Genomic DNA, 26,053 nt, shown 5'->3' with positions numbered 1-26,053 from the left:
TTTTTTTTTTTGAGTTTAAGATATTTACATGTTTATGTAAATAAAATATCAATGAACTGTAGGTATAACAACATATTTCGCAAAATAACATAACCACATCATAATGTACATAATATTTACATTGCGATTTGCAAAAGTGTATAACCAGAAAGTACAAAAAGCGATGTCGTGCAGCCATTGTTACAAAAGTATGTCGACCCTTGTCCCTGAACACTGACTTGAAGCTGAGAGGAAAAACCAAATATCATGAAAAAACAAACTGACGTTTAAAACATTAAACGACGACAAATTATATAAATCTAAGCGATTGTAAAGAGTGGCGTTGACGATATTCAATTATATAACTTTAAATCATTGCAAATCCAATAGCCAATATGAAGAAAGCAATCCACAACATTTATCATTTTTTTACAGTCAATAAAAGGGAGCCAGTGCTTGTAGCTAACCATAAAATGTCAAGTAGCTAACTATAAAATGTCAATACTTCTGGACCCAATGCAGAAGCTACTAAATAATATTTACCATATTTGAAAAAACAAGTGTCTCAGCTGACTAATACTGTTGGAAATAGTGAAAGCCTTCTTCTATTGGCTAAATAACAGTCGCAATGTAAAATGGAACAAACTATAGCACCGAGTGTGTCATATTCGTGGGGCTCGCAAATGTAGGCCAGGGAGACATTACAAGAGTTTGGAGATTGAATGACATAAAATGAATGACCCGTAGCACTAAATCATTTCTAACATGAGCACACTTTTTTTGTTTTCCTATTTTATTCCAAGTTTGTTTAACATAGAAGAGAGAGAATTAGATAGCTAGCAAACAGAGACTTTGGTTGCTTATTTCTTTTTCACAAAACCAAATAGAACACTATTATACCACTTCTAATAGAGCAAAAGTAGTAGCCGATTTTAAAAAAATTAAAGGAAAACTAAAATGCTAAACTATATAGAAGAAGTAACAAGCTGTAAGATGTAAAGTCTTTCGCGCAAGTCATTTTTAGGATTGTAAAAGGTCAAGGTTATTTTAGGCTGCTTTTTTCCTAGTTGTTTTGAAAAGGGTGTTATCCTTGCTTGTAAAACTCTGTACCTAGTTTTTTTATTCCATCAGTAGTGTTAGTGACTTTGAGGTGTATGTGCAGGTGTATAATAAATAATTAGAAACTATCTTTGTTCCTCCTCTTCACAAAGACACATCTATATAAAATAAAATATTGCAATTTTTAATTTATCGTATAACTGTTATGTAACTGAGCGTAATAATTTTTTTTAACTATTTCTATCTTAGTTCATTTAATTCGCACAAATTAGCCATACTTTTTTCAACAATCTAATCAAATTATCAGGGAGATTGTTGAAACTTAAAATTAATAAATTATTATATGTTAAAACTTATATTTTAAAATTTAAGTTTCATTAAAATTATAAAATTATGTTATTTTAGTATTATTTGTTTATATTTAAGTGTCTTACTAAATATGTTTTATTTTCAGATTTTCTACGTGTTGGTAAAATAATGATAACTCAAGCTACAAAATTCAAATAGAGGTAATTCAAATATGTTTGGAATCCTTGAGAAATTATCTACAACTTTGCAGAAGACATGATTGCCTAAAAATTTCATGAAGATGATCAAATTGTGCAAATATCAAAAGAATGACAGATTTATTTTTACTATGACCAGCTTATAGTAAAAAAATCATAAATAATTCAATATTTAACCAAATGAGGTGAACCAAGTGGCCAAATTCATCTACAGACAATTCCCTACATGTTTTTTATTTTGAGCCAAGTCAAATTCGGTGATTAAAGTCGTGGAACATAGCATTGAAAGAAGGGCCATGGAATTTAAGTTTGAGGAGACAAAAATTACTATTACAACTACATGGCATTATTAAAATTTTTGACCATTTCTCTCATTTGGCCTATAAATAGAGACATTGTGCTAGATTGAGAATCATTCTATCTCATTGTAAAATATAGTATGAGTGTGTATCAAAGTTCTAAGTTCCAATATTTGTTCTTTCATTTTCTTAACTATGAGTGATGATTTTAGTGTTGATCAAAAGTAAGCTCATGGCAAGCTAATCTATTATGTCAAGGTGAAGAAGATGAATTCTTGGTGAAGTAAGATTGTTTATATTTTGTATATTCTTTCTTTATTTCATTTCATTTAGCTTATTTCTTTTTATTGTAGGTATAAAAATGAATTATTTGTTGTTATCAATTTACATCAAATGCTTGATACCATTGAAGTGGTTATCTTGATTTGTTGTTTAATTTTGATACAATAAATATTTCATCAATTATTATTATTGTTATATTATATATATATATATGTATATATATATTTATATAATTATATCATATATTTCATTTAGACGATAGCGTAGCTCTGCCGGTTGTTCTAAATGCAATATTATGATTTAATACTAACATCTAACAATCTAACATTTAATTTATCGCAACTAACATTTATTTTTCGCATCTAACTTTTACTTTACTGCAACTAACTTTTAATTTATCGCAACTAACTTTTACTTTTTTGCATTTAACTGTTACTTTCCCGCAACTAACTTTTACTTTATCGCAACTAACTTATTAAATCATATATTTCATTTAGGCAATAGCGTGGCTCTGCCGGTTGTTCTAAATGAAATATAATGATTTAATTTAACATTTACTTTATGCAATTATATATTTATATAGTTATATATATAATCATAGGTACTAAATATAAAATATCGGTTAATTCAGTATTTTCTATAGTGGGAACTATATTATATTATATGTGTGTTTAATTATTTAATTTTTCTTGGAACTATTATTTATGGTGGTTTTCTTTGTTTTATTTTTAGTTAAACAATATTACATAAACCATGAATAAATCCTTGAGCATTGACAAAATTTATAATTTGTAAACTTCATTCTTGAATTTGGTAATTTATAAATCAATAAATTTAAACTAAAAATAACCTCTCTGTGGATCGATCTCATACTCACGAAATATATTACTTGCAGACAACCTGCACTTGGTTAAATTATAATTTAAGTAGTAGCAAGTTTTTGGCGCCGTTGCCGGGGAGGTATAAATTAAGTTTATATTTGTTATTTATGTTTTATTTATAAGTATTGTGTTGTTTTTACTTGTATGAGTATTTGGAGTCGAAAAAAAGTGGTAGACTTATTCGAGTATCTTAAAATAATTTAAACATGGATGATAATTCAAATAATCAAGATAATAATAATAATAATAATAATAATAATAATAATAATAATAATCAAGAACATGATCAATTAAGAACACTTAGACACCATATGAATCCTATTAGAACTAGTGCCCCATCTTGTTTAGTTTTTCCTCGTAATGCATCTATTTTCAACTTTAAACCTCAAATTATTCAACTTTTATCAAATTTTCATGGCTTAGATTCTGAAAATCCATATTTACATCTAAGAGAATTTGAGGAAGTTTATAACGCTTATAATGATCAAAATTGTAGCATGGATATAGTTCGATTAAAGCTTTTCCCTTTTTCTTTAAAAGATAAAGCTAAAACATGGCTACAAAATTTAAGATCAAGTTCAATAAGATCATGGGAAGAAATGCAACAACAATTTCTCAAAAATTTATTCCCTTCCCATAGAACAAACTCTTTCAAAAGACAAATTACAACTTTTTCTCAAAAACAAGGAAAACATTTTATCAATGTTGGGATAGATATAAAGAATTACTTAATACATGCCCACATCATGGTTTTGAAACATGGAGAATAGTTTCTCACTTTTATGAAGGTCTTATACCTAAAGATAGACAAATGATAGAATTCATGTGTAATGGAACTTTTGAAGATAAAAACCCAAATGAAGCTATGGAGTATTTGGATTCATTAGCAGAAAATGCTCAAAATTGGGATAATATAGGCACAATAGAACCACCAACAACTAAAATCAATAATTCAACAAATGAGGGTGGTAGCTATAATCTTAAAGACGATACAGATATTCAAGCTAAACATGCATCTTTATCAAGAAAAATTGAGTCATTAGAAATGAAAAAGAGTGGTCAATTAAAAAGTATTCAAGAAATTGTTTGTCATATATGTGATACACATGATCATTCTACAAAAGATTGTCCAACATTACCTTCATTTAAAGAATGTCTCCATGAACAAGCAAATTATGTTAACAATTATAAAAAACCAATATTAGATCCTTTTTCACAATCATATAATCTTGGATGGAAAAATCATCCTAATTTTAGTTGGAGGAATGATAATAATGCACAACCCTCACAACAATATTTTCAAAATAACCAAAATCATCAAGGTTATATTCCTTATGTTACACCTCCAAGAAAAAACTTTGAAGATGTAATTCATGCATTTATCCAAAAGCAAGAGTCTATCAATATTCAAAACAGTCAATCTATGAGTGATTTGAAAGAAACACTTGCAAAATTTGCATCTGCACTTAATATTCATGAAAAAAGAAAATTTCCATCTCAACCTCAACCTAATCCTAAAAATCAAAATCAAGAATAAAAAATGAAAAAATTGATCAAATAAAATCTGTTATTACCCTTAGAAGTGGTAAAATAGTTAATGATCCATATAGTAATGAAAATAAGGATCATTTAAAATCAAAGAGTAAGGATGATAATCCTGATACTTTTGAAAATGATGATACCTTAAATTCTAAGAATAATATGGTGAATGATAAATCATCTGAAATAGTAAATGAGTCAAATAAACCTCCACAATTTCCTCATGCATTAACAAATCATAAAAAAAAACGTGATTATGATATCTTTGAAGTTTTTAAACAAGTAAAGATAAATATTCCATTATTAGATGCTATAAAACAAGTACCTTCCTATGCAAAATTTTTAAAAGACTTATGTACTGTGAAGAGAAAATTGCATGTGAAAAAGAAAGCATTCTTGGCTGAACAAGTAAGTTATATTCTACAAAATAATTTAAGTTTAAAATATAAAGATCCTGGTTGTCCAACAATTTCATGTATTATTGGAGAAAATAAAATTAAAAAAGCTTTATTAGATTTGGGAGCAAGTGTGAATTTACTTCCTTATTCAGTTTATGAAAAACTTAATTTAGGTGAATTAAAACCCACTTCTGTTACTCTCTTACTGGCGGATAGTTCAATCAAAATACCTAGAGGTATTGTAGAAGATGTGTTGGTTCAAGTTGATAAATTCATATATCCTGTAGATTTTATTGTCTTGGATACACAACCAATAGAAGTACATAATGAAATTCCAGTAATATTGGGACGACCATTTCTAGCAACTTCAAATGCTTTAATTAATTGTCAAAATGGAATAATGAAATTGTCTTTTGGAAATATGACTCTAGAACTTAATGTGTTCAATTTATGTAAACAACCAAGTATAAATGAGAATGAATATGATAATGAAATAGAAACAACTGTGGAAGAAAATATACAAGAAAAAAATCAAAAATCTGAAGTTTTTTCAATTGAAAGTTTTGAGTCTGAAAATAATTCTAAAGAAGATGATAATACAAAACTTGAATTAAAATTTTTACCATTAGAATTGAAATATATATTTCTTGGTGAAAATAAAACATGCCCTGTTGTAATTTCTTCCACTCTTTTACCAAATCAAGAAAAAGATTTAATTATCTTACTTAAAAAATATAAAAATGCAATTGGATGGACTTTGAAAGATATAAAAGGTATAAATCCTTTAATTTGCACACATAGAATTCACTTGGAAGAAAATGCTAAAACATATCAACAACCACAAAGAAGGTTAAATCCACGTATGAAGGAAGTTGTTAAGAATGAAGTATTAAAATTATTAGATGCTGGAATTATTTATCCAATCTCAGATAGTAAATGGGTAAGTCCAATACAAGTAGTACCTAAAAAGTCGGGCATCACTGTTATAAAAAATGAAAAGGGAGAGTTATTACAAGCTAGGATTCCATCTAGTTGGCGTATGTGTATTGATTATAGAAAATTAAATGATGCAATTAGAAAAGATCATTTTCCACTACCATTTTTAGATCAAATTCTAGGAAAAGTAGCAGGAAATTCTTATTACTGTTTTCTTGATAGGTATTCAGGATATTATCAAATACCTATATCATTAGAAGATCAAGAAAAAACTACTTTCACTTGTCTTTTTGGAACTTTTGCATTTAAAAGAATGCCATTTGGTTTATGTAATGCTCCGGCTACTTTCAAAGATGCATGTTAAGTATTTTCAGTGATATAATTGAAGAATTTGTAGAGGTTTTTATGGATGATATAACTGTTTTTGGAAACTCATTTGAAAATTGTCTTAAAAACCTAGAAGAAGTATTAAAAAGATGTGAAGAAAAAAATCTTGTTTTAAATTGAGAAAAATGTCATTATATGGTTAAATCTGGAATTGTTTTAGGACATATGATATCTGAAAAAGGAATTGAAGTTGATAAAGCCAAAGTTGATTTTATTGCTAATTTAACATCACCAAAAACGGTTAAAGAAGTTCGATCATTCTTGGGTCATGCAGGATTTTATAGAAGATTTATAAAAAATTTCAGTGTAATATCTAAATCAATTTCTAATCTTTTAACAAAAGATACACAATTTGAATGGAATCAGAAATGTGAAAATGCTTTTAAAAAAATAATTAATCTTTTAATTACATCACCTATTTTACAACCTCCAGATTGGTCTTTACCTATTTGAATTAATGTGTGATGCAGTGAATTATGCTATAGGAGCTGTGTTAGGACAAAAAAAAGAAAGAAAACCTAATGCAATCTATTATGCTAGTAGAACCTTAAATAGTGCCCAAATAAATTATTCAACTACTGAAAAAGAATTACTTTCAGTAGTATTTGCATTAGATAAATTTCGATCTTATTTAATTGGTTCTACTACTATTGTTTACACTGATCATTCTGCCTTAAAATATTTATCAAATAAACAAGATGCTAAACCAAGATTAATACGGTGGATTTTATTGTTACAAGAATTTGATATTATAATTAAAGATAAAAAAGGAAAAGAAAATGTCGTAGCCGATCATTTATATAGAATAATGACTGAATCATCTCATAATGAAATACTAATAAATGAAAATTTTCCAGATGATCAGTTGTTTTATGCTACTATTATGTCATGGTTTGCTAACATTGTAAATTTTCTTGTGACAAATAAAATGCCTTCTCATTGGAATTCACAGGATAAGAATAAATTCTTGATAGAAGTTAAAAAATTTTATTGGGATGATCCTTACTTGTTTAAGTATTGTCCTGACCAAATTTTTCGACGATGCATACCCGACAATGAAGTAAGTAATGTTATTAAATTTTGTCATTCTGAAGCATGTGGAGGTCATTTTTCATCCAATAAAACTGCTTCAAAAATCTTACAATGTGGATTTTATTGGCCGTCTTTATTCAAAGATACGCATTTATTTTGCAAATCTTGTGAAAACTGTCAGAAGATGGGATCAATTTCAAAACGAAACATTGATAGTTGGGGGATAGATTTTATGGGTCTATTTCCATTATCTTTTGATTTACCTACATTTTAGTCGCTGTTGATTATGTTTCAAAATGGATAGAAGCAATTGCATGTAGAACTAATAATCATAAAGTTGTTATAAAATTTTTAAAAGAAAATATTTTTTAGCCGATTTGGAATATCTAGATCAATAATTAGTGATGGGATAAGTCATTTTATAAATAAATCATTCTCTTCTTTGTTAAGAAAATATGGCATTACACATAAAGTATCTACCCCATATCATCCTCAAAGTAATGGTCAAGTTGAACTTGCAAATATAGAGAAATAAAACAAATTTTAGAAAAAACAGTTAATCCAACTCAAAAAGATTGGTCTTTAAGATTAACTGATGCATTATGGGCATATAGAACTGCATTTAAAACATCATTAGGGATGTCACCATATAGGTTATTTTTTGATAAGCATTGTCATTTACCGATTGAACTTGAATATAAAGCTTATTGGGCAATTAAAACATTTAATATTAATTTAGATGATGCATCTAAATTAAGAAAATTGCAATTAAATGAACTTGAAGAGTTAAGAAATGATGCATTTGAAAATTCAGATATTTATAAAGATAAAACTAAAGCATTTCATGATAAAAATATTATGAGAAAGTCATTTGAAATTGGACAAAAAGTTTTACTTTATAATTCTCGTTTGCATTTATTTCCAGGAAAATTAAGATCGAGATGGTCAGGACCATTTATAGTTAAATTTGCTTATCCTCATGGTGCTGTTGATATTGAAAATCCTAAAAATAATGATGTGTTTAAAGTTAATGGGAAAAGACTTAAGCCTTTTATAGAAAATGAAATTCTTAATGATGAGTTTATGCCTTTATATGATCCATAATAGTTGTTTGATATTTTCATATTCTGTTTTTGCAGATTCTAGTTCATTTCTCGGTTAAGTGGCGGATAACGGTACTCCGTGACTGTCTAAGTCGGTTTCTTCAGTTTTCCCAAAATAATTGAAATATATATAATAATAATAATAATAATAATAATAATAATAATAATATGGATGCGTGTATTGTGAATCTTCGTAAATATTTTGCTTGTTTACCAGATAATGCGCTGAAAAAAATATATAAAGCTAGATGTGAGCGACTAAGGTTGATGATGTCTTATGGCATACCGAATGATGTCCATTTGATAATTGAAGCAAAAGTCCGATTGGTTGGGGAAGCAAGTGAAATAATAATAAGACATATGTCAGGATTTGGTAAAAGCACATATGCCAAAAAGCGAAGAGCTAAACGTATAGGTGGATGTCATAGATGTGCAAGGTGGACTTGTAAGGGGAAATGCAAAAATTTTGGAATGACATCAATGAATAGAGAAGATAAAATTTTATTCATTAAGAATGGTCTGAGTAAAGAGCCATTGGATAATTTTCTAGAGGTTCTTGATACGCATTCTAGTGGGTATGTGCAAAATGAACTTCTTAAACTATGGTGGCAATTTCAACAGGAGGAATATCAATATGGACGGTGGAATCAGCCTTACAAAGATCTTACTGTAGTAACACATATCTATTTTGATAAGTAATATATATATATATATATATATACACACACAATTTTGTCTTGGGAATCTGACGTTAAAAGACCCTGTTTGCCAATTTATAAGAAAATTGGATGGGAAGCATATCCTCGACTCATAGAAGGCGTTGAAGCCGTTACTGAACGTAAAATCAGAGGAAGATGTGAGCCACAATCACAACTACGCTGTATATATATGTTTTAATTTTATGTCATTTTATTTTTTATTAATAATAATTTCCTGTTCAAATATTGACTTTTGGCATGGTACCTTTATAAATTCAAATGATGTGATCTAATAATTACAGAAAACATATTTCTAAACATGTCAACGTCCACGATAAATAAAATAAAAAATATTTGTGTATTTTGTGGATCTAGTGCAGGAAAAGATTCAATTTATGAAGAAGTAGAAAAAGATTCATTTGGTATATGGTGGTGGTGAAGTTGGTCTCATGGAAAAAGTTGCTAAAGCTGCGCATACAGGTGGAAGTGAAGTTTTAGACATTATTCCGATTACTTTAGCCAATCTTACTAGACCAACAATAGGAGAAGAAATGAAAGTGGACAATATGTATGAACGAATTACTCAAATGATTGAACATTCAGATGCTTTCATTGCTTTGCCAGGAGGTTTCGGTACTTTGAAGGAAATATTTCATACTCTTTGCTGGGCACAATTAAATATCCACAATAAGCCAATTGGTTTGTTAAATGTTAACAATTATTATGATAAACTGTTATCGTTTCTTGATGATGTTGTGGAACATGGATTTCTCTCATTAACTTCACGAAGGATGTTAGTTTCTGCTACAAGTGAAGGTGAACTTATTGATTTACTGCAAGGATAGTCATGAACCAGATCCATTCTTATCTCAACTTAATTGGCCAACATCCAAGAGTAAGAAAAGAAAATTCATGTGATGCTAAACTTGTAATTCAACGGTATGTTTTAATGTTTTTTTTTAAGGTATGAATAATGTCTTCTACTTCTCCTCTTAGTTTTTTTTTATGAAAATAAAAATATATACTTATATATAGTAATAATATTAATAATTTTTAGTTCAATGTCGAGTAAGGTGTCAGTAAAATGCACCTGAGACGCATTAGTTAATAATTATTGAAAAATCACAATACAATAGATTTTAATATTCATTATATTCAAATTACAGACTAAAAAAATTAGTTTTTCATATGTACCAATTTATATATATATAATTTTTTTGATCAATTAATATAAAATGTATAATAGATGTGTTTATTTATTTATATATATTTATATATATAATTGTGTGTGTTTTCAAATAAAATAATTTCTAAAATTTTATGAGAATATAGTTAAAAGATATGATTTGTATGGTTGTTAACATGTATAATTTAAAGAATTTTTTTTTGTAAAAGTATAATATATACTCTACACATCTTTTGTGAGTAAGTGGTGAGAAATGAGAAAACAATTAATAAACTTTTATTGATTATTGAAAAATGGTTGATTACAAGAATATAACTCCCCTAAAAAAATATTTATTCAAAAATAAAAGAAAAAAAGAAGTAAATAAGTAACAGACTGCAAAGTACTTTATTCATTGTAATTTACTTTTTTTCTAGATTTGATTGATGTACTATCAATTTGTTGTAAAAACAACTATCAATATGATCTTAAAAAAAAAAAAAAGAATCAAACAAACAAAAAGATTTGTTTGTGCTAGTTTCAAAGGTAGTCGGATGTATCCGTTATATAATGTTTTTATATATATATATAGATATTTATGGTAGAATGTTTGGATAAAAAAATTTTATATTATTGTAAAATTTTGCAGTCACGTTATTTAAAAAAAAACAAAAGAAGAGAAAAAAAACAAAAGAAAGGGGATTTTATTCTTTATAAATTTTCCTATTTTATTTTCAATATTAGTTTATTTAATTGTCTGCTTTAATACTTAGCCTTTTTCAATGAGAGTTAATATTCATTCCAACTCCATGAGTGAAAACTAGCTATTCATTAAATATTTTGACCTGAAAGAATATATGAGTTGAGGTTTTACAATTATATTCTTGATATTATACATGTTATAGTGGGTGGTGTGAATTATCTTTTTGACTATATTATTATAAAAAATTTAGAAATTTAAAAATTATATATATATTGTTACTTTATATATTATGTAAAATAAGAATAATAATAAAAACACATCTAATTATATATTATTATATTAAACGAAAAAATAAATAAATAAATATATATATATATATATATATATATATAAATTGGTATATTTTTTTGTTTTTAAAATGAATATGTTTGTATATTTGAATATATAAAAGAAATAAAGAATCTAGGTTGTGATTTTGTGATAAATTTTATTTTATTACTAAGGGACTAGTAATAAGATAGTGTGGGGGTGTGATGAAACTTAAAATTAATAATTTATTATATGTTAAAACCTATATTTTAAAATTTAAGTTTCATTAAAATTATAAAATTATATTATTTTAGTATTGTTTATTTATATTTATGTGTTTTACTAAATATGTTTTATTTTCATGTTTTCTACGTGTTGGTAAAATAATGATAACTCAAGCTACAAAATTCAAATGGAGGTGATTCAAATATGTTTGGAATCCTTGAGAAATTATCTACAACTTCGCAGAAGACATGATTGCCTAAAAAGTTCATGAAGATGATCAAATTGTGCAAATATCAAAAGGAGGACATATTTACTTTTACTATGACCTGCTTATAGTAAAAAAATCATAAATAATTCAATATTTAACCAAATGAGGTGAATCAAGTGACCAAATTAATCTACAGACAATTCCCTACATGTTTTTTATTTTGAGCCAAGTCAAATTCGGTGCTTAAAGTCGTGGAACATAGCATTGAAAGAAGGGCCATGGAATTGAAGTTTGAGGAGACAAAAACTACTATTACAACTACATGGCATTATTAAAATTTTTGACCATTTCTCTCATTTGGCCTATAAATAGAGACATTGTGCTAGATTGAGAATCATTCTATCTCATTGTAAAATATAGTATGAGTGTGTATCAAAGTTCTAAGTTCCAATATTTGTTCTTTCATTTTCTTAACTATGAGTGATGATTTTAGTGTTGATCAAAAGTAAGCTCATGACAAGCTAATCTATTATGTCAAGGTGAAGAGGATGAATTCTTGGTGAAATAAGATTGTTTATATTTTGTATATTCTTTCTTTATTTCATTTCATTTAGCTAATTTCTTTTTATTGTAGGTATAAAAATGAATTATTTGTTGTTATCAATTTACATCAAATGCTTGATACCATTGAAATGGTTATCTTGATTTGTTGTTTAATTTTTATACAATAAATATTTCATCAATTATTATTATTGTTATATTATATATATATGTATTTATGTATATATATATACAATTATATCATATATTTCATTTAGACGATAGCGTGGCTCTGCCGGTTGTTCTAAATGCAATATTATGATTTAATACTAACATCTAACAATCTAACATTTACTTTATCGCAACTAACTTTTATTTTTCGCAACTAACTTTTACTTTATCGCAACTAACTTTTACTCTTTTTTGCATTTAACTTTTACTTTCCCGCAACTAATTTTTACTTTTATCGCAACTAACTTATTAAATCCTATATTTCATTTAGGCAATAGCGTGGCTCTGCCGGTTGTTCTAAATGAAATATAATGATTTAATTTAACATTTACTTTATGCAATTATATATTTATATAGTTATATATATAATCATAGGTACCATATATAAAATATCGGTTAATTCGATATTTTCTATAGTGGGAACTATATTATATTTTATGTGTGTTTAATTATTTAATTTTTCTTGGAACCATTATTTATGCTGGTTTCCTTTGTTTTACTTTTAGTTAAATAATATTACATAAACCAAGAATAAATCCTTGAGCCTTGACAAAATTTATAATTTGTAAACTTCATTCTTGAATTTGGTAATTTATAAATTAATAAATTTAAACTAAAAATAACCTCTCTGTGGATTGATCTCGTACTCACGAAATATATTACTTGCAGACAACCTACACTTGGTTAAATTATAATTTAAGAATTAGAAGAGCTCGGGAATTTATTAGGTCACCAACAACTGATCCAGCGTAAGTTGTGTTATTGTCACTAACCTAGCCTAAATATCCATGATACTTCTGATATATTAAGTAAACAATCGAATTTATGAGGCCTTACATCAGTTACACATTAAGAGAAGGATGATTCCGCCAAAAAACATCAAGAAAAGACATGTTATTTGCAAAATATATATGAATATTATATTCTACGACGTGTTTGTCATTAGGTAAGTAATAGACACATTTTATAAATACATAGTAATTTTTTTATTCATTACAACGTATACGTTTATGAAGAGACTGGATATGTAAACATTTTGGACACTAACATTTTTAAGAAATAACTAACAAAGCAATTTCAAAAGTGTGGACAATGTAAGTACCTCAGTCCTTTTTAGCATGTTTTGGGACTTTATCTGTTATATGTCCTCCGATGTCGAGGATTCTTTTGGCGGTTGACCTGATTTGATGCTCGGCCAGAGTAGTTTGAATATATTGTTTTCATGTGTTTGAAGTGCTTTCTTGAGATTCAGGCGTGGGTATTGCGGGCAACAACTCTTTCTGAACATGTGAAGACAAGCCCTTTTCTTCAGAGCTCCACGATGTTGATGAGGATTCGAATGGTGGAAGACATGCAATGACTGTATTTCGTACGAATGTTCTCCCTCTTGCTTCAGTCCTTGATGTCCTAACTTGAAAAAGTAATTGAAAATCTGTGAATTTATCATTAATGTTTGTGGGGCAAAAAATGTCTTCCCTGATTTAAATAAGAGAAGTAAAAGTTAAAAATTGTTTGTCTTTTATTGAAGTAAACTAGTTGTAACTGAATATATCTCTTGGTTTGCTTTGACGAGCTCTTCGCCTGTCATACCTAATAAAATTTCTGCCTCTTGGTGTTCCACATAGACATGCAAACTTCCGGCTTCCATCAGATAAATCTGCTTGGAAGCATAGGCTATATATATAGATATAATAAGTTACAATGTAAATGAGCGAAAAGTTTTAGTAAAAATATCGGGTAATAGGTACGTAATTGGCTTAGGTTTTCTCAGTACAAAGGTAACTTACAGTGGTTTTGAGCCTGGGAAACTGTCATTGCAGTAAAAGCAAGTGAATTCATAGCCATAAGTAGCTCCACAAGATTTGGCACAACTTGGGCAGGCTAAAAAGTATACACTGCTGTGGATCTGTTATTTTTAGCCTAGCTTTTAGCCAAAAATATTTGAACTGTGAATGAAATGTGTCTATTAGTACTTGATTTTAGAATTTAAAGGAAGTCGAAACAACATATGAATAAACGTGAAATTACCGTTTCGGTCAAGCTAAGAATCTGCCTGATTTTGCGAATCTGGAAATCAAACGGCTGATCAACGCTTTGATATGCTTTCTCGTACAATTTCTGGGAAATAACAGTGTCTGCGTATTCTCTGTTAGCTTTGACCCTAGAAAAAATGGTTGTATGTGAATGACCGACAATCCACAATATAAAGGTGACGCAAAACTTGAAGAAAATAAAAAGTAGGAAGTTTAGGAAAATGTAGACATATTCAGCCCTAATAAAGGTACATTTTGTTGTACAAAAAAGATTTGTGTTTCATTTCCTGCATAAAGCTGAGTAAATAGGAAACTATTTGTTTAATAAAAATGGTAGTTAAAATTTTATCCATTCTGGTGTGAAGGTGAAGAAGTGTGATTCTAAGTAGAGAAAGAATATGATGAGCAAATATAAGTTGGAGCGATGCTAAGATTATGGGATAACATAAAATTTGAAAACGTTCGTGAAATTTTAACAAACTAATACCTGTAATTTGAGAAGAGTAGTATGGTAAATTACATTGTGCATAAAGTTACTTGGAGACGACGGTAATACCGAAAGTTTCATTGCAGGCATCATAGTAGAAAAGTAATATGGTTGTAAATAAACATATTACATTTCGAAGTTGTTGTAAATTTTGTGTAATTGGGTGACAAAGATGTGAGAAAAGTTGGAGTTAATAAGATGGGCAGACAACAATGAGATGGGGAAAAAAAAACTGGAAGTAGCAGCTTGCTCATAGGAAAAAGGATAAAGTAAAAATGTTCAAAATAAAAGAACAGATATGGAGGCTCTCAATTTACCATAGCCTTAACTCTTCAGCCTGTGGAGTTGGAGGATCAAATAGAATAGTACTACTTGGTGTTGTTCCAATGGATAGCCCTACGACAACATATATATGTACGTAAAAGCATATGTAATTAGGTAGAATGCACTGCAATAAAACAAGTGTAGAATAATTACTTTACCGTATAAAATGTTTACAAAGAGGCGCATGCCTAAAATTATACGCATGTTGTGAACATTCTTTGTCAGATAGGGTGCTTCAGTTTGCAAAAATTCTTCCCACAATCTATGTATCAAAGCACTACGTCTGTATACATAATAAAAGTTTTTTTTACAATTACTATAAGAGGAAGAAACATTAAATTACATTAACCGAAAGTCTGGGATTTAGAGCAAAATGGTTTACTCTTCATTGATAACCACAAAATCTTGTAAATTTCTTTTAGTTCTTCCAACAAACCGTGGTGGGAAGACGCACTGCAAAGTAAATCTGGGAAAAAATCTTGTCAATAAAACAAGAAAAAGTATACAAAATATTAGGTACACATAGGGAAATAGATTGTGAGAATACTTAACCGATTTGCCTATGTGTAACATCTGCCAGGAAACCTTGCAAAAGGAGTAAGCTGGTAAACGTGGTCAATTGGTAACCTCTTATGCTCTTTTGTACGTCTGATATAAGTGCTTTGACTAAGGATCATTTGATGTTTTGAAGTTCCTAGAATTGGCGTTTTTCCGGTTATTTCCCTAATCTTGACATTTCCCACGTAATAAGTTTTGTACAACTCGAGTAGTTTGTCCAATTGGTCAACATCTTGCTCGTAAATTATGCTTTGCATGCTTTCATTATGCCCAAACTAATGATGTAAGTAAAAGTAAATGAGATGATTATACTTACATTTACAAAAGTGAAATAATTTTACCTCTTTGTCAGTGAAAACAATTTTTTGTTACCTTCCCCGGCTCATGAACCGAATTGGAGTTTTTTCTGCAGCTAAGACCTTCACAAACCAGCCTTGGACCTCCGTTTTTAGCTTTCCAAGTGTAGTACAATTTTCTTCTATTGACCTGAACAGGAAGAGGGGGTGGAAAAAAGTGAATAACACATATGTTCACCCAGGTAACTTTTGAAAAGAAGCCAATCTTTAAAAGTGATAGTATGAATAATATGCAACAAATTGCTAGAAATGCGTAGCTTATTATTATTTACTTTGTGTTTGAATGAAGTGGAAGACTAAACTGAAACTATATGTTTTTACTATGAGTACAAACCAAACTACTCTGAACGCAAAGTTGAATAATATAAGTATTAAATTTGAAAAAAAAATTATAAAACACAATCTAAACATAGCAACAATGTGGCTACAATTTTTCTATATATCCAAAAAATGTTAATATTTATCAAATTGAAAAATAGTTTGTCCAGGGCTCACCTATATCAAATAATATTTGTAGCAGCTAGAACATCTTGGTAAACAACGTTCTTTGTATGGTCAGTACTCTAGAACAATGGTAGTGATGGCCTGATAAGCACTTTTAATTTATCTGTACTTTTGGCTCTGGATAGCGCAACATAAAGTTGACCGTGTGAAAAAATAGGTTCTTTCAAATATACACCAACGAAATCTAAAGTCTGACCTTGTGCTTTGTTTATGGTCATGGCATAACATAGGCGTACTGGAAATTGTTTCCTCCTAAATGGAATAGTTGAAAAATCATCACATGGAGCTTCTAATGTTATACGAAGAATAAACACAGGTTTTCCTGCATGGATTCCGACTGAAATTTCAGCATAAATAACGTTTGTGGTAAACCCTTTGCAAAGAAGTCGCGTACCATTACAAAGTCCTTCAGTTGGATTTATATTTCTTAGCAAAATGATTGGGGCATTTATTTTCAAAGTGAGTTTATGAGGAGGAAGCCCTTGAGGAGTCAAGCAATGAAACAACTCTTCTTGGTTTGGTACAACACAGTTGCTTGTATTATCATCACAACTAAAGTATGTGGTTTCTTCTCCATGAAACTTATTAATCAAGACGTCATTTACTTCGTGGACAAACTCATTTTTTGTAGTAAGTATGGCGCGTTTAACATATAGAGAGAAGTTTAAAGTGCAGTCATCTATCTTTGGGAATACCGACGAAAATTTGGGATCGAGTAATGCCCGCATATTTTGTGTAAGTGAAGCCTATCAAACTGGTTCCATAAAGGTGACATAACAATTGAAGCGTCAATAACGTCAGCTTTAGTACGTTTAAGAATTATTGGTAATGTCTGGCGAAAATCTCCACCAAATACGATAATTTTATCGCCAAACATTGAACGCGACTCCATTATGTCTCTCAACATTGTGTCGAATTTTTCAATAATACTACGTTTGGCCATTGTAGCTTCATCCCAAATGATTAATTTTGCAAACCTCATTAAATGAGAAACTGTACTTTGTTTATTGATATTAAAAGGCTTCGAGACATTTTCATCTAGTGGGATTTTTAAATCTCTAATGTAAAGTGCGCCCACCTGGAAGTAAAGATGCGGCAACCCCAGAATTGGCTATAGCAAGGGTTATGTGCCCAGATGAGCGGATCGTAGCAAGGAGTGCTTTGTATAAAAAAGTTTTTCCAGTACCGCTTGGGTCATCCACGAAGAATACATTTGGCAAATTGTTGTTAACATGATATAAGATTCGATTGTAAGCAATTTTTTGTTCTTCATTTAATTTCTCAACGGCTAAAATCTTCCGCATGTGTAATTATGTCTCGTTCAGTTTTTAATTCTTTGTCCAAGCTGTCATTGAACCCTAGAGTTACATTGGTGTCCGCAGAGAAGAAGTCCTCTAACGTCTTGCCCATCGATTGGAGATAGTAAGAAAGAATGTTTAAAACTTTATGTCTAACTGTAGGAGGAGTAAAAATGTTGTTCTGCTCAAAATCTTGTGATAAGAAGCCTTCGAACTTTGACCACAAATGCATTGGATTTATAGGATTACAATAAACAAGGACGGTTCCAAAAAGTTGACGTAAAGCAGAAGGCATTAAGTAAGTAGTAGCTTCTTCCATACACATGTCAGCAGTGCTATCGTTCTCCATTAAACCCAACATTTGTACAGCTTCTCTAAATGTAGTAAAAGTTCTTCCGTTGATTGTTCTTAAGTATCTAAAGAAAGTTGGTTTTCTAACATGAAGTAACAACAATTTTAGGAAAAACGTTTCACTGTCTGAAGGACGACAACTAAAAATTCGACTTATGACCTCATTTCTTTTTCGTGGTTCCCATTCTTTTGAGTCACTATGCCAAGTAAAGTATTCATGGAACTCAACATACAAGCAATTAAGTTCTTTAGCATAGTCATTGTATTTGTTCATATCAAAAATTATGTTAACATAGTTTTTTTTAAATGTGGGGTTATTAGCAACATTTTCGATGACTGGGCCAAAATAAGCAAAAAATGAGCATGAGATAAGCCCCTTTTTTGGAACTCTATTACGTAAGTGTAAGCAACAACGTGGCCAAAGATAGACTTGTTAAAAAGTTCATCTTTCAGAACCTGGAGTTTTGAACGAAATATCCTAACAACCAAATCAGGTCTATTTTGTATTTCATCAGAAGGCAAACACAAAACCTTTATTTCTGAGCAGTTTCGGTTTGAAGTCATTGTTAAAAAAATATCAGGTTTTCCATACTTTTGAACTGAAGCTATAGCATCCATGTACCTCCGACGCATATCTCTAGGTCCTCCAATAAAGGAAGCAGACAATATTGTACGTTTTCCAACGTCAATACCCATTTCATACCCTTGTGCGATACCATCTAATAAACCACGGTATATGTCGTTTCGCAAACGACCTTGAATGTCCTTAGTTCGGAGGAAATCTAATCTTGAAGTTTCAATTTTGATGTACATATCTACCACGCATTGTTGTAGAAGCCTACCGGTGTGTAATAAGAAAGACCTATCATTCTCTCGTACTTGTAACTTATAACAGTAATACTCACTGCAGGACACCGTTAACCTTTGGTTCTTAACCTTCGCAGAACCTATATGAGCAGTAAAATACCTTTATAAGTATAACAAAATATGAATATTGCATCGCTAAATTTGATATGTAAGATCGACGTAATTGTAACTTGAAGTTACCTTGTATTTCAGTCTGTATAGGGTGATTTGTATTTAGGGATTCCGAATGTCATATAGGGCTTCTCCGCCACATATGGGTCTAGGTTTCATTCTTTTTTGTCTAAGATCTAATCTTTCAATCTTTCGACGCCAACCAGATTGTCCATTCGAGAAAATAAGAGGATACTGCATAGGATCATAACAAGCAAAATATTGTTTAATTATTTGAGAGTGATTATCTTGAGGATATACCTGAATGTGCTGACTTGTTAATTGCTCGTCCTCATTAGATTCAAACCATATTCCAGCAATTTGAGAAGCAGTAGGTTTATTAAGTACGCGTTGATCAACGATAGGATCAACATGCAAAACAATTTATATTTGTCAAGGTTGGGGATACTGTTAAGAGTCCGAAAGACGATTGCATATGGATTTATTGTTAAAATTCGAAATAATCTTTTGACAATAGCTTCCTTAATTTCGAACTAATACACGCTCGGTTCGAAGTCTCATGTTCAGTGTCGAAGAAGTAAAGTTGTAGATTTTTCGAGCGTTCATTATTCGGTAGTATTAGTTGGTCCGGGAAATGGTAAACTTGACCTTGGATGCGAAAGGTGTAAATACCATCATTTCTGGTAGCTAAAGATTGGTCACAGTGTACACCCATTGACGTCAATGCAAACAAGTTATTATAACTACGAACACAAGTTTTGAATTCTTTAGATTCGGTAACATTACCAAGATACAGTTGTAATAACTCAGAAGGCATTTCAGTTGATGAAAGATTTATTTTCCCTAACGAACAACAGAACATTGGTGGTTCCATATAAATAAGCTTTCTATCACAAAATGCACAGTTTGGCATAGCAGGCAGTAAATCTGGAGTATTTACTATATGTCTCAGTAAGTCGACATAAGCATTTTCTGTATCAGATGTGTTCGTCATTGTTGTCTGTCCATGCGTGGCTCGTCTAATATTTTTTGCTAACCTACGATCTTGTAAACAAGCATACTTCTTTTTACGAAGTTTTTTAGTCGTACTGGCTTCTGGGATATGTTCGTTTCTTTTTCGCGGCAATTTAAACGAATATATTGATTAAACAGCAACAAAGATTGAAACCTAAGGGTTCATAAGTTTACATGTGCCGAAACAACAGGATAAAGAAAATTGATGTGCAGAAATAAGTAGAGTTGTTGAGTGTTTCTTATTGTCAAATAGGAAACTGTAAAAGGAAACAGATCGATCTAGATATGGCTAATTCAGGCTTGTGCGCAACTATGAACTACAACACATAGTAAAACAGAACAAAACTTAATAGTCTAGTGCCTATTAAGTCTAGGTAGAAGACAAACCAATTGAGCACGGAGTCACAAAATATCAAGTGATAATAAAGCTGTAATCAGTAGATGGACCTGTAGGGTAGACGAGGCGAAGGACTCAACAATTTTTTATTGATATATGCTGCGAAGCTGTAGCACGTTCAGCCTGATTTAGTGGTACTCAGTTTGTACTATGGCAAAAATGGCATAAATAGGCAGAAAAAAGAACAATCAATATCTAGTGCAATGAATCTGGTTAAAATTTAAGCCAACGCGTGTAAAAAAATTAATTTGTAGGGGCCTTGGATTTGGAACATTCTTCTTTTCAAACAAGTTAAATTTGTGATCGACGATACATGTAATACATGTGCAAATAAATAGGTACATGTGTCGTACTAATAAATTAAAGTGTGTGCACAAACTGTATGGCATTTGGGTACTCAAAATATATCTCAGTTTTATCATTAAAAAAAAAGAAACTTTGTTTTGTTTAGTGGGTGTTGGAGTATTCTGTGAGGGTATTGCAGCTTGTTTTCGTCTTCCGGTGCACCCATTAACTGTTTTCCCTTTTTTATTTGGTACATAACGTATAACTTTTTAACGATTAATTTTTTTTTATTCTCAATGATATATTGGTTTATTTACTTGTTCTAACCAGTGGAATTTCTTCGGAAGATATCGGCATTCTTTTCTTACTTTATTATGATGGTTTTTTGGATGAAGAGCCTCTTCCGATCTCCTCGATGTATCAGTTTCTTTCTTCGTAACAAAAGTGTTAGAGTAGATGCCCTGCAAGCCAACGGTTGGCTAGGGAATTTATTGACTCAAGTGAAATAAACAATCTTTATTTTAATATAATTTAACTTTTTATGGTCTTGTTATACTTTATCTGTATACCCATGCAAACAGCATAGATAAAGTCCTTGATTATGCTTTAATACAAATGAATCGTAATTCGATGTTGAAACTCATTTGTAAATACTGCATATTCTAAATTCGTTTCTAGTGGATTCAGCCGCCTAAAACAGGGATAAAGGTCGCTTGAGCTCGAGACTAGCATCTGTGATGTTGTGTACTGTGTTTCTTGGTAAGGGCATCTGCATGTCCAACTGAGGCTCTATATGCTAGGGCTGTGCTTTGACTCGTTTACCGGCTCCAGGAGAGTCATCAGGTGGCGAGGTTGGGTACAGTTGCGACACATATAGGAGCAAGTGCATTGTAGTCGGGGATTCACCGCTCACCTACGGGTGTGGATATCTTGTGTGATCTGATGAAATAATAGTGCATGAAATCTCTGGCCAGAGAATGAGATGTACGTTGGAAAAGGAGTTCTCCAATAGTACACGCGATGTCACTATTATAGTTATCACATAGTTATCGAATTAATATGCAACCCTCGATGAACCAATGGTTACAGATTCGATCGGGATATATGAGATGAAGGGACCGTATTGTACGTTAATTATAATCGACTGGTTCTTGCAAGCACTATCAGTGATAGCTAGGGAATCATGGGGCGATGCTACTAGACGCTCTTACCATAATCCGATGGGTACAATCAGAAATGAGTTCTGACATTCTTGATCAAGGTGTTGATGAAAAGAATGGGGCTAACTAGGGTAAGCCCGAATAAAAGATTATGTCCTGAATCACAAAGAGTTGTGAACCCACGGCTAGCTGTATCCCTGAACCATTGACGGTCACACAAGTACTGGATCGTTTGTTCCCGTTGCGAGAATAAATTCAAGGAGTTGAATTTATGATAATTAAATTTTGAGAAAATAAATTCAAGGAGTTGATTTTATAAGATAATAAATTCAAGAAGTTGAATTTATAAAACTTGGAGAGAATAAATTCAAGGAGTTGAATTTATAAGATTTGATAATTTAATTTATTAAACTCAAAAGTTGAGTTTATTAAATATTAAATTTTGGAGGTGACAAAATTCAAGGAGTTGAATTTATAATTTAAATAATAAATTCAAATGTTGAATTTATAATTTATTAATTAAGCTCAAAATTTGAGTTGATTAAATATTAAATTAAAATTGGTGGGAAGTATGTTTAATGGGCTTGTAGGAGTACAAGTTCAACATACTAAATAATTAAAATTTTAATGGACCTTGATTAATTAATTAAACTAGTTGGACTAGCTCAATTAATTAAATCAAGCTCATTAATGTTAATTATGTAATTAGCTTATGGCTTTCTATAAATAAGGGTTGAGGTGTCAAAAACCTAGCCAACTCCCACCAAACTTTCGAGAACCCTACTTCCAAAGAAAAGGAAATTTTCGGCCTCCTTTATTTTCTTTCCAAGGTTGAGCCGCCTCTCGTTTTAGTATCCAACGTAAAATATCTTCCAATATTTCTAGTTCAATTTGGAAGAGGATCAAACAATCTAATCGTGGACCTATTTAGAAGAAAAGAAAGGAGTCTTTTGAAGAAAGTTCGTAGGGATTCATCAAGAGCTAATCCGTTTATACCAGATTAGTTGAAGTCACGTAATTAATTCACAAAGGTATAATTTTCTAACATCTTATGTATGTTTTTGTTAAAATCATACGAGCGCCCAAAGCAAAATCATATTTTGATTGTCAAAATAAATAAAATTTTAAAACTTCCGCTGCGTTTGAGCGTGTAGAAAACCAAGATCCAACAAAAAGAGCATATTCTCATGACAAGATTTAGATTTGTGCGAGCATGACTATATTTGCAGGTAATATCTGTAACAATTATTTCATATTCATTTATATTTTATACAAATTGTGCACGCAAATTACTATAACAATAAATTTACAACTTTTTGAAATCAATTCAAATGCTTTTAAGTTTTTACTAATTCTATTCACGCATCGATCTACCTACTCCCGGACATCTAGATGTGGTTCCTATATGTTCAAGAACTGGATCCCGTACATCATCCATTGTCTCGTAGGTTTAAGAGTTGCTCTCATATACATAGTAATTAGTACATAGTCTCAAATAGCAACCTTAGATTGTTCACACATACGAAATTAATTTCGCTTACAATGATAAAATGAATAATATAACTTGAAAACAATAATATAAAAGTAGAATTATATAGTTATTATGAATAGGCTAACTTTACCAAAAAAAAAAAAAAGCTACTACCAATTAACTTATAATATTTTTAATTTATCTAAACATGAATATAATATTTTTAGTTTTTCAAAATCATTATTTTGATCTAATTACATTATCCAATATAATTAACTTCACAAAATATATTTAATAAAATTATGGGAAAACATCTTATTCGTTTCATGCACTAATTTGTCTCGTTATGGTTTGGTTCATTAACTCGGAAAAATTTAGTCTTTTGTACACTAATTTTGAATTAGAATATTTTGAACTAATTGATGTCACGACGCCAAGTAACTCAATAACTTTTATTGTCACGTTAACATTTTCTAACGCCACGTCAGTATTCATCAACAATCCGGCAAAGTGATACTAAAAACAAAAAAAAAAAATTTCAATCAATTAAAGTTATTGCATCTAAACTAAACTTTGAATATTTAATAGACAAAAACTGAAAATGAAACAAGTTAGTAGACAAAAAATTTGTTTTCCCTAAAAGTGTATTGTTTTATCTTATTATTTTCAGAGTAAGACTTTATATTTAACTACATTGGGTTGAGTATTCTAATTTGTCAAAACATTCCTTTAATTTATTTTTTTAAAAAAGAAAAAAATATCTTTAATATAACTTTTGGATTTTTTTCCTTTTATGTAACCGTAGACTGTAATTTAGTTACCAACGAGTCTTGGCAAAGAAGAAGAAAATAACATGCATTAACTCATCTTCGCTTCAATCAATATCCATTATATATATTTCCACAACTACAAGACTTTATTTTCTTGGGATACATTATAGCTAGCTCCAAAATTATTATTAATGGTGTAACCCAAAATCAAAATTCATGCTTCCTAGCTAAGCTAGTCGAAGGAGATGTGTTTTTTTACATGGAGAAGTTTGTAATTAGATGTGTAAGTAAAATAACAAATGACTAAATATTAGACTATGTGCTTTGATATTACTTGAAGTTATGTTCATCGCTCCATATAGTTGTTCAGTACGCATGTCAAAATTTCAGAGGTTCCACAGAAGAATAAGGCAAGGACAGGCGGGAGAAAATATAAAAGAACAAGATAGCTCAGGTGGAAGCATAACATGGATGGTGGAAAAAAATTTTAAAAAAGAGGGGGGGGGTGTTGGGGGGGGGGGGGGGGGGGGTTGGTAGGGGAGAGAGTGTAGGAGCTTACCGATGGGGAGAGGGAACGGCCAACCCTTTTTCCCTGGAAATTACGCGCTGCACTGGGGGAAAGAAAAAAACCGAGGTGAGGTAAAAGGGGAAGGAACAACGTCAAAGAGAGCAAAGCAAACGAACGAGAATCAGAACAAGGAAGTGAGCGAACCAAAGGCGGAGTAACTCAAAAAAACAGGAAAATAAAATAAGAAAAAAAGAAGAATAAACCCAAGATTTTAAGATGAGCTCGTAGGGAGAAAAAAGAAAAAAACCGAGGTGAGGTAAAAGGGGAAGGAACAACGACAAAGAGAACAAAACAAACGAACAAGAATCAGAACAAGGAAGCGAACGAACCAAAGGCGGAGTAAATCTAAGAAAACATGGAGACAAAATAAGAAAAGAAGAAGAATAAAACCAAGATTTCAAGATGAGCTCGCAGGGAGAAGGGAAAAAAACCGAAAACTGTAGAATCTTACCAGTCTGGAGAAGGGGGAAAGCGACACAGCAGACGTGACGCAGAGAAGATGGAAGTAGGAAGACGCAGAAAACACACCGAGCAATCCCTTTTTTTTGCCGGGAGCTGTTCGTTCCAGACAGGAGAAAAGGAAAAGCAAGACAAGGAAAACAAAGGAGGACGGGGGAACTGAAGAGACGAAGAAAAAAGGTGCAACCGGAAGCCAGGTGTGCGGTGGAGGGAAGAGCAAATCCCACGTGTTATTGGCCCTGAGATTTGTTGTTGCGGGGCACGTGTTTGGATGATAACCTGGTACAGGAAAGAAACTGACCCAACTTAAGAGAATCGCGGGTGTTATAACATCCACCACCTCATCAAAAATCCTGGGATCCACATGACACATACATATTACATTAACACATCTATTCTCCCACATTCATTTTAACATTCACACTCATTATTTGTGGGTCCTCGCTGTTCACTCATTCATCTTACTCTTATTTTACATTAAATAAATTCAATTTCAAATTTTTTAAGAAATTTAAATTATTATTATTTTATATTAATAATAATTTGTTTTTATATATTCA

The 26,053-nt window shown here is 30.7% G+C and overlaps 2 protein-coding genes across 2 annotated transcripts; both read right to left on the bottom strand.

The window, feature by feature from the left end:
* LOC142527868 (uncharacterized) lies at positions 1-25,742 on the bottom strand. The gene is made up of 13 exons (XM_075632847.1): positions 25,486-25,742; positions 25,026-25,077; positions 20,831-20,928; positions 19,439-19,603; positions 16,255-16,368; positions 15,707-16,157; positions 15,483-15,607; positions 15,318-15,396; positions 14,509-14,641; positions 14,268-14,361; positions 14,071-14,154; positions 13,583-13,891; positions 1-224 (listed from the first exon to the last, which is right to left on the bottom strand). The coding sequence occupies exons 6-12, from the start codon at positions 15,895-15,897 to the stop codon at positions 13,701-13,703; spliced, it is 897 nt and encodes a 298-aa protein (XP_075488962.1). The 5' UTR covers positions 15,898-16,157; positions 16,255-16,368; positions 19,439-19,603; positions 20,831-20,928; positions 25,026-25,077; positions 25,486-25,742; the 3' UTR covers positions 1-224; positions 13,583-13,700.
* Positions 16,802-17,470, bottom strand: LOC142525956 (uncharacterized). Its single transcript, XM_075630238.1, has one exon. It carries the CDS (start codon positions 17,468-17,470, stop codon positions 16,802-16,804), a length of 669 nt encoding a protein of 222 aa, XP_075486353.1.
* Positions 25,743-26,053: the final 311 nt, after the last annotated feature.

The sequence above is a fragment of the Primulina tabacum genome, chromosome 15 (assembly GCF_025594145.1).
Source record: "Primulina tabacum isolate GXHZ01 chromosome 15, ASM2559414v2, whole genome shotgun sequence".
Taxonomy (NCBI): Eukaryota; Viridiplantae; Streptophyta; class Magnoliopsida; order Lamiales; family Gesneriaceae; genus Primulina; species Primulina tabacum.
Note: the sequence above shows the minus strand (reverse complement) of the source record. Positions and strands in the feature narration are given on the sequence as shown.

Bases quoted from the DNA above. Each gene is read 5' to 3' on its own strand.
- LOC142527868 (XM_075632847.1), bottom strand. From the start codon at position 15,897: ATGTTACACATAGGCAAATCGGTTAAGTATTCTCACAATCTATTTCCC. The intron at 15,397-15,482 runs GTAAAGTAATTA...ATGTTGTCGTAG, and splicing joins CTTTGTAAACATTTTATACG to GGCTATCCATTGGAACAACA. The intron at 14,362-14,508 runs GTAATTTCACGT...TATACTTTTTAG, and splicing joins TTCTTAGCTTGACCGAAACG to CCTGCCCAAGTTGTGCCAAA.
- LOC142525956 (XM_075630238.1), bottom strand. From the start codon at position 17,470: ATGCGGGCATTACTCGATCCCAAATTTTCGTCGGTATTCCCAAAGATA.